General features: G+C 34.0%; 1 protein-coding gene across 1 annotated transcript; it reads right to left on the reverse strand.

Moving 5' to 3' along the window:
* Nucleotides 1-12440: 12440 nt before the first annotated feature.
* On the reverse strand, nt 12441-17239 carry LOC131630773 (protein NRT1/ PTR FAMILY 5.10-like). The gene is made up of 4 exons (XM_058901517.1): nt 16938-17239; nt 16636-16853; nt 15930-16474; nt 12441-13429 (listed from the first exon to the last, which is right to left on the reverse strand). The coding sequence occupies exons 1-4, from the start codon at nt 17065-17067 to the stop codon at nt 12601-12603; spliced, it is 1722 nt and encodes a 573-aa protein (XP_058757500.1). The 5' UTR covers nt 17068-17239; the 3' UTR covers nt 12441-12600.
* Between the last annotated feature and the right edge of the window lie 341 nt (nt 17240-17580).

A 17580-nucleotide genomic window follows, 5' to 3' on the forward strand; every position in this document is an offset into this window, starting at 1 on the left:
ATATACTTAAGGTATCTCGAGATTCGGGTTAGAATCTTTCACACAAGCAAAGTACCCAAGCAAACCTGTGAAAAGTAAAGCAATCAGATCAAACAATTGAAAACATCGAAATGATCTATACTCTAAAGGTAACCCCTTTTGAAAACATTTTGAATTTGTATTCCCCAGCAGAGTCGCCAGTTCTGTGGACCGTCCTTTCGGGCCATACCCCTCCGTGGGTGGGATACGTGAACTGACTCTTTTTTGTCGATCGGACGCTTTCGCGTCACTTTTGAAAAAGTTTACAGAGTCGCCACCGACCTTTTATTTTATCCAATGAAGGAAAGGTTTATAAAAGAAACAGAAAAAAGACCTTTGAGAGATTCTGGGTAAGGGGGTAGGTTATACAAAGGGAAGGTGTTAGCACCCTTTGTATCCATGGTTATCCATGGGCTCTTTAGTTTGCTTAGCTCATTTGCTTTACTTTTCAATTGATTCGGAATGCTTTACCTGTGTTTTTGAAATACCTTTGCAAATAGAATTTGTAATGATCCTTGTGCGGATATATACAAATGCTTGTTTATCTTTCGAAAGATGTTTTGAAAAGAACGTTAATTTTGTAATGATCCGTGTTTGGATGTATACAAAATATTGTCTTTTGGAAAATTCGTTTTAAAAAAACGACAGTGTATGAGAATTTTGTTTGTTTTGATTTTGAGCAAGCAACCTAGGAGGTCTACCCTGAGTTAGGAGGTCTTTATCCTTGTTCCCTTTAAAAATCTATCCATTCGTCGGATATAAACAAAAGGTTCGATTTTGTACTCGAAACAGTAGAAATGTAACTTTGATTTTGAAAAGAGTGAAAAGGGGTTACCCTAGGAGGTGCAAATGTGATTGTGATTGAATTCAGATATTTTATCTTTGGAGTTAGTGATCTAACGGTTCAGTTTTATCTTTGACATACACGCAGTTTATATGGGTGCTGGAAATTAAAATGCGGAAATGTAAAGTGCAGAAAGTAAATCTACGCTATTACATCGATTGTGCGGGAAATGTAAACTAGCCTATTTACATGAATTTGACATCCTATACATTTATCTAGGAATTTTAAATTGCAAGAAATAAAAGGCATATTTTTTGGATTTTTATGATTTATTTTAAATATAATTAATGCATGATTAATTAATTTTAAAATAAAGAAAAGATGAAAAAATGATCAAACTTAGAAAATAAGTTTAGAATATGTACAAAATGTTTGTTAATTGATTTTAGAACAAAACTAATTTTTTTGGAATTTTTGAAATTTGTTTTTGGATATTTTAAGTTAATCAAAACATAATTATGCAAATAATTACACAAATAATTAAAACTTAAAGAGAAAATTATCCTAAATATGTACAAAATTAGTTTATGATATATAAACAATATTTAACACAAAGAACAATTTTTTTTTGATTTTTTGACTAATTAAAATAATTAATAAGCAAATATACAAATACATACTAATTAATTATGAAAAATATTGAAATTTTGAAGAAAAATAAAATATTTTTGTTTCATAAAATAATATATTATTTTAGAAGTTTAAAATATTTTTTGTGGAATTTTTGGAAGTTTTTAACTATTTTTAATTAATTTATCAAAGAAACTAAAATAAAAATAGAAAATAAAATTAAAAATGTAAGGATACTGATCTGGTGTGGCAATCAATGAAGGAACATGGTGAGCTTGCATGTGTGAGGCGTTGGATTGAAGAACTGATGGAGATCAAAGGCCCAGATGCGTGGATACATGATGCACATGGTTTGAGGTTCAACATGTGATCATGCAGAAGTCAAGGGTTCAACGTGGGGTCCACGTTTTTTGACCAGCGAATGGGATGATTAGAAATTGCCACGCAAGCGGTCAAAATTTCAGCGCCACTATTCATCATCTTCTTCCTTGGTACCTGCGAAATTAGCTGCGGATTTACTTATGGAATTTCCTGCGGATTTTCCTTCAGATTTCCATGCTTTTTGAAAACCTACAAAAACAGCCATGAACGAAAAAGAAAAGGACCCAGACTGACTTAAAATTGTCTCCTGAACACGATGGTGGTGTTAGTTTTTCAATTCAAGCCTTGTAACTATGGATTCGAAAGGATTCAAGTATGAACACTCATGTTCAATGGTTAATGGTATAGGCTAATTTTCACGTGGGAGTTGGCATGTTAAGACCCAGATCATCTACATGGGACCTTATGAGCATGATAGAATGGTTAGTTTACATTGATATTAATTGTATATATGAAAACGAAAATTAAAGGCATATGTACATGAAGAACTTTGAATGTCTTATACGACTCTCATGTGCTTGTATTAAGAGTTTAATCTTACTCTATGATGTTGGAGAAGATGATTAAAAAGCTTGATTTGTATTAATATTGATTGGAGAATGAAATTTGAATTTTACAAAGTTATGGAATTTTGAGAGAATTTTGATGAGTTTCTTGACTATGCCTTGATATATTTCGTCTTCTTTTCTATTGTGGATGTATGATGCTTCTTTTATAGCCCAAAGTTGCTTGGAACTCAAGCTAAGAAGCTTTGTTGTCTTTGTTGAAAGTTTGATTTTTAAAATATTAAAAATCTTTGAATTGTTGACCAAGCTTGACTCCATTCAATGCTCTTGTCTTGCTCTTCAATTCTTGCAGAAAAAATGAAGATTCCTTGAAGTGAGTCATACTTGGAGGCCAAGCAACCATTATCCATGCATTTTCCTTTTAATTTTAATCTTAAAGTAAGATAAAATTATGCAAAAAATGGCCAATAAAGATGTGGGCTTTGTCTTGGTCGTGGGAGGCCCATAGTAACATGGCAAAGATGTTTGGACCATAAAAACTTGGACTCATTTGGAAAAAAAACATTTTTGAGCAATGTTGATTTCATGCATTTTCCCAAAATTTAGCCAACTTCAACAAGGTGTAAATCCTTCAATTTTTGTCATATGAAGGAGATCTTGCACTTTTTGGAAACCTCAAAGAGTCCTCTAACCAATGTCTTTGGTCTCATATCAAAATGATTTTTGGTTCTCCTTGTGTGTCCATTTGAAAAAAGTGTCTTTTTGTTGACTTTGAAAATGACCTGTAATGTCTTTGGCCATATTTTTCAAATGGTGAATGCTATGACCATGGGATCAATTGCATTTGAAAGATAATTGAATTTCCTTCAAAATGAGCTTTGGTTGACATTTTTTGGATGAAGGATGAGAGAGTTATGATCAGTCAAAGTTGAGTTGACTTTTCAGGCAAAAACCCTAATTTTGAATCTTAGGGTTTTGTTGATTTTTGATCTTTCCTTGATGAATTGTGATCATCCAATGATCAAATGTTGAATCCTTTGACAAAATATGGACTTTGACAAAAAATTTCATTTTTGACTGTCAGTTGACTTTTTTGGTCAAACGGGTCGTCTGTTGACTGTTTGAGCTGCTGACGGTGCGTCTGAGTGAATTGAAGTTTGAAAATTTGTATGATGGTACTTTGAGATGTATGGATGTATATGAAATCCATTTGAGTTCTCAAAACTTGTTGCTCCTGTTAAAACAAGAAAAACCCTGATTAGGGACTGTCTGTATAGGAGGCAGTTAAGCGTACCTGATTTTTGTGCAGTGTTGAGTTTCTGCTAATCATGTGATATTCAGAAGACTTCTAACACAAAAATCTTGGAAATTTGAATTGTGAATGATTGATTTGATTGTTTGTACAAATCACTGTGAATTGTACTGTCTGCAGTTTGTCTGTCAACCGACTGTTCGTGTACTGAAGCAGCAGTTAAAGTGAAAAATCAACTGTCAAAGTTAATTTTCTTTTTTTGTTGTTATTTTTGTTTTTGTTTGGTGTGAAGCATGAAAATTTATTTACATGACTTGTTAGAAAACAGAAACATAATAAATAACTGATATTTACAGTATGTGGGCAAAATTACCGATAATAACCTGAAAATTGTTAAATGCACAGAAATAGAAATATTTGACTGGCAGAAACACACAAAATATTATCTTAGTAATTAAGCAATATTATGACAAATAGTACAACATTTAATACTGACAGTATAAATATTACATACTATTGAACAGTACGACGAATAGACGGTACGTTTAAGAAAATAAGAAACACGGCAAACTTTAAAAATGACGGTTGATGAACCATGCTATGATCAATAACATGTAGAGGATTGGGAATGCAACCATTGCAGGTCCACACTTCTCAGGACTGTGTAGGCAGAAGAAAGTCATGATCACCGTAGCAATGGTGATGACTGTAAGAAACAGTGTCTCTATCCATTTTGCCATTCTTGCTAGGAAAGAAGAAAGAAAATGGATGATGAAGTAGAAATTTGAAAGATGATTTAGAATTTGATGTGAGATTTGTGGGAAGAATGAGAGGTATTTATAGAATGGAAAGATGATAGAGACGTTGGGGAATGATGTGATTCCGTACAAAAGGAAATTTGAGTGGTAGTGAGATTTGAAAGAAAGTGTAAGGTATTGTTGGGAAAAGAGAGATGGATAAAATAAAGTTGAGATTTGAATTTGAAAGGATAGATTTGAAAAGATTTTGAAAATAATGGAATATAGCACAAAAGTTAGTGGGAAAACAAAAACAATTGTTACCAGTACAGTGTGAGTTTCCTGCTTTTGCGCCTGCAAAAAGATTTAACCCTGCATGAACTGTGTTAGTACTATTTATCTGTAAAATAAATAAATAGTATTTGTGAAGTAAAGAACAGTATTTGGCGTTTGCGTAAGAATAAATTCCACTGTAAGCCAAGTTACTGTGTAAGAAAAATTCTGAAAACCAAGTTCTTCATATGTCAGGATATTTTGAAAAAATCCATGTTTATATGAGACTCTTAATTTTCATATTGAAACTTTCCTGAAAAAAGAAGTGGACAAATTTTGGGGTATAACACCAGTACTAATGGTTCCTGAGCCAATTATCTTGCCCTTCTGATCTCCTCCAAACTTAACTTCTCCAGCAGATTTAAGCACCAGGTCTTGGAACATAGACCTTCTTCCCGTCATGTGTCGAGAGCACCCAGAGTCCAGGTACCATGACATGCTTTCCTTTGTCTTCTTTGCATCCAAGGATATCTGCAACGGGAATAATCTTTTCCTTAGGTACCCACATTTTCTTGGGTCCTTTCTTGTTAGTTCTCCTCAAGTTCTGATTGAACTTGGGTTTAGAATTATAAACAACAGGAGGTACATCATGGTAATTCTTATTCTGAGTTGCATGATATTTTCTAGGTTGTGTCACATACTTCTTAGTGTGTGTAATGTGAAAGCTTTTGGCATGTGATGTGAGCCTAATATCATCGGAGTGGCCATACTTGAACTGATCATACAAGGGCCTGTATGTGATTTTCATATCATCTACAGGTTCAAGTGTGTATGGGGTTTCACCCTCATAGCCAATGCCAACTCTCTTGTTTCCACTAACAGCATATATCATAGAGGCAAGTTGACTTCTTCCAATACCTCTAGATAAGAACTTCCTAAAGCTCAAGTCATATTCTTTAAGAATATGGTTCATACTAGGAATAGAATTTTCTGAGTCATAAGGAGATCCAACATTTTTGGATAATTTTAAAACTTTTTCCTTCAGTTCAGAATTTTTTACTTCCAGTTTCTTAGTTTCAGAATCAAATAGCTTTTTAGCTTTTTGTATTTGATACTAAGATGAGCCTTGAGTTCCAGAAGTTCTGTTAAACTGGAAACTAACTTTTCTCTAGATAGTTCAGAAAATACCTCTTCAGAATCTGATTCTGATGCAGATTCTGATCCATAATCAACTGTGACCATCAACGCAATGTTTGCCTGCTCGCCTTCAGAGTCTGATTCTGATTCTGATGAATCTGATTCATCCCAAGTTGCCATAAGACCTTTCTTCTTATGAAACTTCTTCTTGGGCTTCTCCTTCTGAAGCTTTGGACACTCAGTCTTGTAGTGACCTGGCTCATTGCACTCAAAGCACGTGACCTTCTTCTTGTCATATCTTCTGCTTCCTGAAGATTCTCCTTTTTCAAGCTTCTTAGAACTTTTGAAGTTCTTGAACTTCCTATGCTTGCTCTTCCAGAGTTGGTTTACCCTTATGGAGATCATGGACAGTTCATCTTCTTCTTCTGATTCTGATTCTTCAGAATCTTCTTCTTCAGCCTGAAAAAGCGTTAGTGCATTTTTTATAATTAGATTTTAATGCAATAGACTTACCTTTGTTCTGAGGTTCATTAGCATCCAGCTCTATTTCATGACTCCTCAGAGCACTGATCAACTCTTCAAGAGAGACTTCATTCAGGTTCTTGGAAATTTTGAATGCAGTCACCATTGGACCCCATCTTCTTGGCAAGCTTCTGATGATCTTCTTGACGTGATCAGTCTTTGTGTATCCCTTGTCAAGAACTCTTAATCCAGCAGTTAGAGTTTGAAATCTTGAAAACATTTTTTCACTGTTTTCATCATCCTCCATCTTGAAGGCTTCATATTTCTGGATTAAAGCAAGAGCCTTGGTCTCCTCGACTTGGGCATTTCCTTCATGAGTCATTTCCAATGATTCATATATGTCATAGGCAGTTTCTCTGTTTGATATCTTCTAATATTCAGCATGAGAAATAGCATTCAGCAGAATAGTCCTACACTTGTGATGATTTTTGAATTCTTTCTTTTGATCATCACTCATTTCTTGTCTTGTCAGCTTTACTCCTCTAGCTTTCACTTGATATTTGTAACCATCCACCAGAAGATCCCATAAGTCACCATCTAATCCAAGAAAGTAACGTTCAAGTTTATCTTTCCAATATTCAAAGTTTTCACCATCGAATACTGGTGGTCTAGTGTAACCATTGTTACCATTTCCATTGTGTTGCTCAACAGAGCCAGATGTAGATATAGGTGGTGGAGTTTCAACCATCTTGACTTAGTGTTTTTCTCTTCCTGAATCTTTTCTAACACGGTTAAGTGCTTGCACCTTAGAACCAGCGCTCTGATGCCAATTGAAGGATAGAAAAACACTTAGAAAGGGGGGGGGGGGTTGAATAAGTGTGACTTTAAAAACTCTTAAGATAAAAACAATTGCACAATGATTTTTATCCTGGTTCGTTGTTAACGAAACTACTCCAGTCCACCCCTTTAGAGTGATTTACCTCACCTGAGGATTTAATCCACTAATCAACCTTGATTACAATGGTTTTCCACTTAGATACCTTCTAAGTCTTCTAGAGTATTCTGATCACACCTTGATCACTCTAGGAACCTTTTACAAATTAATGTAAACAAATTCTTACAAGAGTATTACAATGCTTCTTAATAAGCTATAATCACACATGTGATATTTCTCTTAAGTTCTAAGCTTAAATCTCACTAAGATATTACAACAGTAATGTGAGGTTGAAGATGAAGTTTGAGAGCTTTTGAATTTGACAGCGTTTCTGTATTTTTGCGCAAGAGTGTTGTATTCAGCTTCTCATCAGAACTTCTATTTATAGGCGTTTTGAGAAGATGACAGTTGGGAGCATTTAATGCGTTGCGTGATCCGTACAGCATTGCATTTAATGTTTCACTCTTTTGTCAACTACCTCGAGCCTTGCTTTTCCTGCTTTAACTGACTTTGCCTTTAATAGCTTCTAATGTTCCTTTTGTCAGTCAGCGTAGCCTGCCATCTTGTACTTGCTTCTGATCTGATCTTTGTAGATACAATGTTTGAATTAATCAGAGTCAAACAGCTTGGTGCAGAGCATCTTCTTGTCTTCTGACTTTGAAGTGCTTCTAGCGTGATACCATAAGAACTTCAGTGCTTCTTCTTCTGATCTCAAGTACTTCTGATGCTTCAATAGGCCATGTTCTGATTCTGCTTGACCATCTTCTGATGTCTTGCGAGAGCATGTTCTAATGTTGCATACTTGAACCTTCTGAGTCAGTGCTTCTTAGCGCTGAAATATGCATACTCTTTATATATTTCCTGAAATGGAAAATGCATAGGATTAGAGTACCACATTGTCTTATAAAAAATTCATATACATTGTTATCATCAAAACTAAGAATATTGATCAGAACAATTTTTGTTTTAACATTATCATCTAGCTATGTTGAATATATAATTGCTACTTTCTTTTAAATCAACTACAAGATGTTCAAATCAGCGTCAATGTACCCCTCAAAGATGGGAAACTTTTAATGATGTAATTTGATGATTATTGTCCTCTTAAGGTACCTCATGCCTCTATCAATAGTGTGTCAATGCTCTATAATAGGTATATTAGTAAACTTATACAACAAACCTTCGATATAGGCAATTTCGAGTATAGTACAATCAATGGAATAATTGTGGCAGCCAATGATGCAAGCTTATTCATATTGTTTTATAATATAGCCGATGTTCTTAACAAGTTTAACACTTTGATCATATGACGTGGATGCAAATTCATAGTTAAAGTATTTATATTTCTTTAAAATGTTCTCTACACAACAAAGATTTCACGTAATTTATGACATGAATGTTTGCACTCATTCGAGATAACCAGGTTGTTAAAATTTGCATGCCATAGTTAAGGAGAAGTTTCAATGAATCGTAAATCCTGTTCCATATAGATTTTTTCTTCCAAACCAACATTTAAAAAATCATTTCAAATGTTCATTTGATGTACCTCTAAGTTATAAACAATAAGAAGTTAAATGAGTATCCTGATGGGTCATATTCTTGTAACAGTGAAAAGGTGTAGAATAAATATAGTCTCTCATTGTCTAAAATCCTTGGCTACATGTCGAGTCTTGTATTTCTCTACTATTTTATTAGGTTATAGTTTATTATTTATAAAATCCATTTAAAACCAATAGGTTAGCACCCAGATGGCAAGTCTACTAAGTGACAGGTTTTGTTAGATTTTAGAGCATCCATATCTTCGTTTATGTCTTTTGGCCATAAGTGAGCATCCAAGAAAGAAAAATTATTTGAGGTTTGTCAACCCCTCCTCTATGGTATAGATTATGGACTAGGGTCCATAGCCTTTAGAAATTCTTGTTCTTTTTCTTATTTGGTATCCATCTTCTTCTTATTTATTACTTTCATTCCTTCTGATCATGAGAACGTGACTTGAAGTGGTGCCCCCACTATTTCTTGATTTAAAAGGGAATCTGGTTTCATGAAAGTCAACATTTTTTGACTCATGGGAACTTTATTCGGCACATAAGAGACATTTAATAATATTTTTCCTATCAATGAGAAACAACATTGAAATTTAACATAATAGCAACAATCTATTCATTTAAGGTTATATTATTTATTTCACCTTTACCATTTATTTTAGGGGAATATAGTGCAATATCTTCATGTATAATTCCATAAAATTTATAAAATTCATTAAACACATTAAACTCACACTCCTTGCATCTATCATTACGAAGTCTCTTAATTTTTCTACTAAATTTTTTGTTTCTACTTCTATAACAAATATCTTTAAAATGTAAATTGCATCACCTTTATTTTTCTTGAGATATACATAAGTATAGATAGATAATTATTCAATAAAGGAAGTAAAATAACATTTTCCACTTTTAATTAAATTTCATCAAGTTCATATACATCAAAATGTAATAAATCTAATGGGCCATATTCTCTACCAACTGATTTATGAGAGTTTTTTGTTATATTATATTGACTACAAAAATTAAAAATTTCTATTTTCGTAATATTTAATTTTGAAACTTGTTTTGGTAAAACAGGTATGGATAACCCTTCCGAAGTGAATCAGGTAGGGTTGCAACTGTTAGGTGTGTTGTTGAAGTATATAATGGTTTTGTGTAGTGTATGTCCCCTTTCCTTCCAAGGAAGACTCCTTTTTATACTCCTGTTCTTGTAACCTTTCTTCTTTAAGAGACGAACATTTCTCTCCCCTCATCAATGACCAGGTGTAAGACCCGCCACCGCAGTCATTTAACCATAATGCCTTCATTTGATTTTGGTAACATTCATGGGATTTTTGGACTATCGTAAACATTATACCGGTTAGCATCCTGGTTATCCGATATGGGAGTCCTTGTGACTCGCCGACTATGCTACTCATCTCTCTGAACAAGTGCATCTCTGTAACCGACTTGACGCTTCGGCTATCTAGGGAATGTCGGCCTCTCAAATAATCTGGTCAGCTTTATGTCCGATGATAACGTCGTCTTTGGGATTTTTGGGGGTATACATAAGCCCCTGATCATGAGACCCCATGGGCCGAAGTGTTTGATAAAGAAACCCCTAAAATCCTACGAACGACTAATGTAGTAGACGTATCTCCATCCAATGGACAGACAGTGTTTAATGTGTGCCAGTGGGTTTTCAAATATCATGATGGGTGTGCATCCCATCGTACCTTTACGCCTTACTTCGCAATGATGGTCTTTTATTAGGAATATTTTGTCATTATGGCATTCTTCCCTAACAGTTCCTCATTGGTTGATATTTAAAGGTCCGCAATCACCATTCTTTTGCTATTTTCACTCAAAAAGTTCTACTAGAAGTTCAAGAGTTCATCTTCATTTATATGCTATCGTCTCCCCCTTTTTATTCAGGTAAACTTCTTCTCCCTTTTTATTTTTCAATCATGGTTCTTATACGAGAGTGCGATGATTCGGGGAATGTGCGAGTTCCTCTAAATGCCCAAGAAAGGAGTGAACTCTGAGCACAATGCATGAAATATTGTGAGGGTCATTTGGGATTTACGCGTCTCTTAGCGATTCTCACTCAGAATCCGACTCATCAGGTTTTGTAGAAGTTCTAATGGAGACGGACGGGTCTTTTGTTGATTAAAAAGTTCTAAGCTACACGCGTAACACTATTAACCACAATGATATTGGTAAGCTTCGCTCTTGTAAGGGATAAAGTTGGCATTCGGGAGAAGAGTGAGGATAAAATGGAGAGTTAGAGGAGTAAGTGAGAGTAGAATGGGGAAAGCTCAATTTGGAAGTTGGATTTATTTTAATAAATAGGAGAGTTAGGGATTAGAAGAGATTTTTGTCAATACGTGAAAAGTTAGAAGAGAAAAGAGAAAGGCTAAGGCAAGAGGAAGGAGAAGAAAAGCTTAGGAGAAATCAAGGATTCTTTCATCTTTGCTAGAATAATGAGGTAAGGGTGAGAATCCGGTTCAATAATAGGGGTATGGATTGATGGGTAGAATAGGATTTAAGTTTCTTTTGAATTGATGATGATTGTTGATATTTGATGAATAAAATTATGTTTTTCTTTATTGTGTTCATGTATATTCCCCATTGATGAGTTTTGAAGGTTTTAGGGATGAATACAATATGTGTAAGTTCTTCAGTTTAATTGTTAAATTGATGATAATTGATGAATGCATGATGAAATTAGGATAGAAATTTAATTCACTATGTTAGGAACCTGAAAAATAAGGTAATTAGATATTATGGTATGTTTGGAAAGAATAAGAATTGGAACCATACTGATACATAATAGTAAAATAGGAATTTTAGGAAAAAATTGCAGGACCAGTCGATTGTCACAGTAGACTAATCGATTGGCTTTCCTTCCAAAAGCGTGAATAGAATAGCAGAACAATCGATTGTTCTGCAACATCAATCTATTGATTTTCCAAGTATTTTTATCATAACTTTTAAACTGTAAGTCCAAATGAAATTCTATTTGAAGCATTGGAAAGCTGACGCGATTTCCTATTTAGTGGTAGTATACCCAGAAACTGAATATGTCAATGATTTGGTTAGAATTATATGTTTGGTTAATGAATCATTGTATTGTGTGTTAATATTATGATGATAATGTTGACGATGTTATTATGATGATGTTGTTAATGATGTTGCATGTCCAATTATATGCATGCTATGTTGATGGTGATTATGTTGTCGGTGGCATATACGGTCATAAGAGGGACCAATGTGTATGTGTTGTTGTTGCATGATTGAGAGTACATGCATTCATGTTGTCTGAACTTTTGTTCTTTATGATGAGCATCGATCCTATGGTGATGGTTCAGGTGCGAGTAGCTAATTCTTATGTGGAAGAATTAGTGAAGCATTGCGTATGGTGATGTTTGCGATTTTGGTGTACTCCGATTCCAAGAGGGAATCGTTCCTATGGTGGGGATCATGGAGTGAAATGAACCTAAGTGTTCATAATTTGATACCACGTGTATGATGAGTTAGTTGCTGAATACATTTTCATTTGTGTTGCATTTGATGATTGTTTTGAGTGTTATGACTTGTAGATGAAAATACTTGATATGTTGATGTTGTTGTAATTGATATGTGATGTTGTTAGTTAATCTGCTTCCGATTGTAGTTAATCTGCTTCCGATTGTTTTCACCTCCAATCAATTTATACTTTTTAATTATCAAAAAAAAATGGACATGAATGAAAAAACATAAGACCAAAAACAAATTTATAAATGAAACTTTGAACCTAACAATTGCAAGTTAAAAAGATGGAGTGATTTTTTTCCTCACAAAAGTACATGATATTATTAAAAGTTTACCAATCATATTACTATTGAACCTTACTTCACTACCATGCATATCAAACTACCATCAATACAAATATGACATAACAAATAAATAAATAAATAAAAACTAACGAGTGACTATCTTGATGATACCTTTGTGATTATAAATGTAAGATTTTGAAAAATAAATGAACAAAGTAAACCCCACCACACTTAATCCAGAAAGTAGCCAATAAAAATAATCAAGATGTGCCTTATTGATATTGTCAGAGAACCAACTTTCATGACCATCTTTGCTACTAAGATTTTCAATCATAGAAATCAGAAAGCTACTAAGAAAGCTTCCAACACCAACAATACTCAAATAGAGTGCAAGTCCCATGCTTCTTAGTTCATTTGGAACTTGATCATAGAAAAACTCTTGAAGACCAACCATAGTAAAAACCTCAGAAACTCCAAACAAAAAGTATTGAGGAATCAACCACCATATACTCATTGGAACAGTTGAATTTGGATCATCAACAAGACCATACTCATGTGCTATTTTTAGTCTTTTAATCTCAACAAATGCGGCAAATACCACTATGAATATGGATATAAAAATTCCGGTTCCGATCCTTTGAAGCATTGTGATGCCTGATGGTTTTCCTGTGATAGCTCGTGCAATTGGCACGAATATGCGATCGTAGATAGGACTGAAGAGTACAACGGCGAGACTGTTAATCGTTTGAAGTGAAGCTGGGGGTATGTCGAAACCGGGAAATATTGTTCTCTCCATAGATTTTCCTTGCTTTGTGAAGAATGTGAAAACTTGAGCAAAGACAATACCATAAACCAAACATGTAGTCCAAATTGGAACCAACCTTAGTATTGCCTTTGCTTCTTCAACCTCGCCAATGCTACAATTATTTTCTTCTTTAGAACCCTTTGGTGTTAACAATGCCTTGTTGAGGAAGCTGCCAATGTAAAAAATACAAGTCAAAAGATAATGACACCCTAATACCACCATTGCAACACTCTAATGAATATATTAAAATCAAAATGATAAAAATAGAGCATGGGGGACAATGAAAACAAACAAGTTTCTCATTGAAAATCTTGTCAAAAAAATCCAGCTGGATAAACTCACGGTGAAGGAAATAAGAGTGAAGTTTAATACATAGAGAAAAATAAGATAAAATTCATAAAACCAACATAATCTAGAACCAAGACCTAACCGGTTATGGGTATAATCTTCCCAAATGACAGTTCAAAGGACATCCCACCATACAAGATCGACCACTAAAAGAAAGCTCTAGATTATCCAATTTATCAGCACAATGATTTTCCTCCTTATAAATGTGAGTAACTTTAAGATTCATATTCTATAAAAGCTTAAAACAGTTAGTCCATATATTCTTGATTTTCTGAGGGATCATACGAGTCTTGAAGGCAATAGTAACTAATTGAGAATCAAATTCAACCCAAAGATTTAACCACTACTCCAAGCAAGTTCAATTGCGAACATTGCTCCATGTAGCTCAGCAAGAAAAGCAGTTGGGGTGCCAATTTTATAAGAGAAACCTCTCAAAAAAAGAGCTAGATGATATCTAAAAATGCCTCCAAATGCTGCACAGTTTGGACTTAGGACATCCAAGAGTGACACCATTAGTGTTGCAGTTAACCCAAGAGACAATAGGCGGATGCCAGATGAATTCTTGAGAATTCTAAATTCAGGTATACAAGATGACCCTTTAGAAGTAGACAGATAACTCGAGTGAAGCACATTTGTAGTCATCAAGTTTAGAGCAGACTGTCAGGCTACACTATAGTGGTAAAATCTAGATTTATTTCTAACATACCAAATAGTAGAAATGATTTTAATAATAGCAGCAAGAATGAAAACTTTATAATGAGGTGATCAATTTCTGTTGCAAAGATCCTAATCACCATTGAGGCTGGATAAGTCAGTCTTCAAATTCAACAAAGAACTTTTCAAAATTTTGATAGCAAAAGGACAATTAAGAAAAATATGATTGGTAGAATCAGGGTCCAAACTGCAAAGATTGCATTTAGAGACAGTAGAACACCTTATCCTAACTAAATTATCATATGTGGGTAATTTATTGTGCATTATTCTCCACGATAAAAGAGATTTAGAGGAAGTAATAGTCATATACTCATATTTCAAATGATCTTGGCCAAAGGAACAGCCACACCAGAAGATCTTTGGAATATATATGCTTCTTAAAAACTAAGCTCCACCTTAGTTGTATGCATCCAAACAAGAGAGGTTGAGTCTTTGATCCTATGAATTGTAACATTATTTAGGAATAATCCAAAGGTGCTCATGAACAAAGTGACAAGCTTTTTCCTTCAAATTCCTATTAGGAACAGATTGCAGCTGATCCACATTAGGCCTATCCAAAAGTTAATGCTTTCATCATTACCAATCAACCATGTAATGTTATCTTTAACAATTTATAAACAATGCTTGATACTCGAGAAAATGTAAAATAGAAAGGTATTGCACTGCCAAAAAGGTATAGTATACCATGGATAACACTTTTCAGTTACTGCACTATTCTTGCAATAGATAGTAGAGAGGCTTCCAATGCAGAGAACTTTGATTTAATTCTATTATCAGCATTTGGCATAAAATGTGAAACCTTAGGCTTGCATTTAAAAATAGGGACCCCCAAGCTAGTGAAAGGGAGAGAATTTGTAGCAAAGCCAAAAATGCTGGCAATTCTAGTGATTCTAGCAGAAGTCATAGCGGCAGCATAGAAGTGCACTTACTAGGACAGATAATAAGCTAACCAAAAATAATACCATATTTGTCAAATAAGCACTTGGGGAAGGTAAGGTTTCTTTGAGTACCTTTGCAAATATTCATGTCCTATTGTTTTAGATCTACAACTCAAGTCTCACTTATACTAAAGATAAAGTCTAATCAGAGTTTATAAAAGGTGACACCCTTCATCTTATAAGCTATTTTTGTAAAGATGAGTTAGGATCAATATAAAAACTTAATACGATATCAAAGCTTGTCGATTTGAGTCACTGACCATTTATATACACACATTAAGTCTAATATCGTTCGGGCATGATGGAGTGATTTGGAAACCAAAGTCCTAGTCAGACTAAGGATAAAACCTAAATAGAGTTTATAAAGAGTGACAGTATTCAACTTATAAGTCAATTTTTTAAGGATGAATTAGATCAATATAAAAAACTTAATATGCAGCAACAATAATAATTAAGTTCAAAATGCTACAATTTATCACTACAATACAATGTACCACATATGACTATAATGCATTTCAGAAAACTCAAAGGAACTTTATAATAACTAAAAAAATACAAAAACAAGATGAACCATAGCACATTATATTCTTTAAGAATGCTACTGATAAGAATAGAAATTTTAAGACATGAAATTGAAAGACAAGCAGAAATTAGCATTGTATTTCTTACTTGAATTGATCAGAACTTTGATGGTGAAGCATTCCAGCACATTCCTCTTCAATATACGTACTTGGCAAGGTATTTTGCCAGTTTCTTATAGCAGCGACGAATACCCGACAGATTCTTAGAAAAGGACTCTTGTCATTACCCTTAATGTTAAACCTATATGTCATTGTTCCAAGCAAGAAAACAAACAAACCAACAATCATCATAACACAAGGGATCCCAAATCCAAGAACCCAACTATAGTTATCTTGTATATAGTTCAATATAAACAGTGTCGCCGCGCAACCCCCAACCATTGTAAAAAACCACCAATTAAAGAACGAGCTTCTAGCTCTGTGCTCCTTGGGATGTTTTTCGTCAAACTGATCCGCGCCAAAAGCTTGAACACAAGGTTTATGTCCACCTTGTCCAATAGCAACTAGATAGAGCGAGACGAAGAATAAGATTACTTGTGAATGTTGGGAGCATAATATGAATTTACTATCAACTTGACATTTAGTTTTGGTGAGGGAAGGAAGCATAGCTGATAATGCTAACAAGCCAAGTCCCTGTAATTTATATTAAGCCAATAAGCCAATAGTTATCATATATTTATTATATGAAAAACATTAACCAATAGAGTTATCATATATTTATTCTATAAAGCTCGGACTCTGACACAGACACCAGGACATGACTCAGATACTTATAAGATAAGAAATGAACTAACCAAGATATAGATAAGAGAAGCGATTATGATAGTCCGGTATCGTCCGAGAAAAGAATCAGCGACGAAAGCACCTAAGAGAGGAAGAAGAGAAGCGGTTCCAGCCCAGATATTCACATTCTTAGCAGCTGATGCAGTGGTCTGTTTGAGTGGTCCAGTTAGATAAGATATCAAGTTTCCTTGAATTCCATAAAATGACATTCTTTCTGTGACTTCCACACCTATAAACATAAAAATTTCAAACTCAAAAAAAATAAAATAAATAAGTAGATGAATTTGTATGTTATTGTAAGGAAATTGAGTACCTATGATGAACCAAGCGGATCTCCAGTAACCAGATTTGGATCTAACGGCGGGTTGGCCACTGTAGTCAACCGCACCGTCTACAAGATCAGTTAATTCGGGTTCTAACGAAACCTCGTTAGGATTCTCCATTAAACCTACACTGATTACGTCGTGAGCCACAAGAGTCAGGACTGGAGCTACTTATTGATCTCTCCCGCCTTATTAGGGTGGTTGTGTAAGAGTTGTTGAACTCTTTATTTTTTATAATGTGATTTTTTCTATAAAAAAACAAAAGAAATGATGAAGGATGTTTAATAAAGAACAATGAGTATGCAAATTTGTAACATTGTAAGCTTTATATATATTATAACTAGTCTGTGACCCGCGCGATGCGCGGCTGCTTTGCATTTGCATATTTATATAATTTTTTAAAGCATTTTATAGTGAAGGTAATCTTACCTAACTTTTTAAATTGAATATATAAGAATTCTCATATATATATATATATATATATATATATATATATATATATATATATATTGGTATCGTTATCTATATACAAAACATGCAATAAATTGAATTGGTATTATGCACCATTGCCGGTATTAAATTGAATTATATATTATTCACAGTTGATAATAATTTAGCAAATTTTTTCAAATA

The sequence above is a fragment of the Vicia villosa genome, unplaced genomic scaffold, assembly GCF_029867415.1.
Source record: "Vicia villosa cultivar HV-30 ecotype Madison, WI unplaced genomic scaffold, Vvil1.0 ctg.000733F_1_1, whole genome shotgun sequence".
Lineage (NCBI taxonomy): Eukaryota > Viridiplantae > Streptophyta > Magnoliopsida > Fabales > Fabaceae > Vicia > Vicia villosa.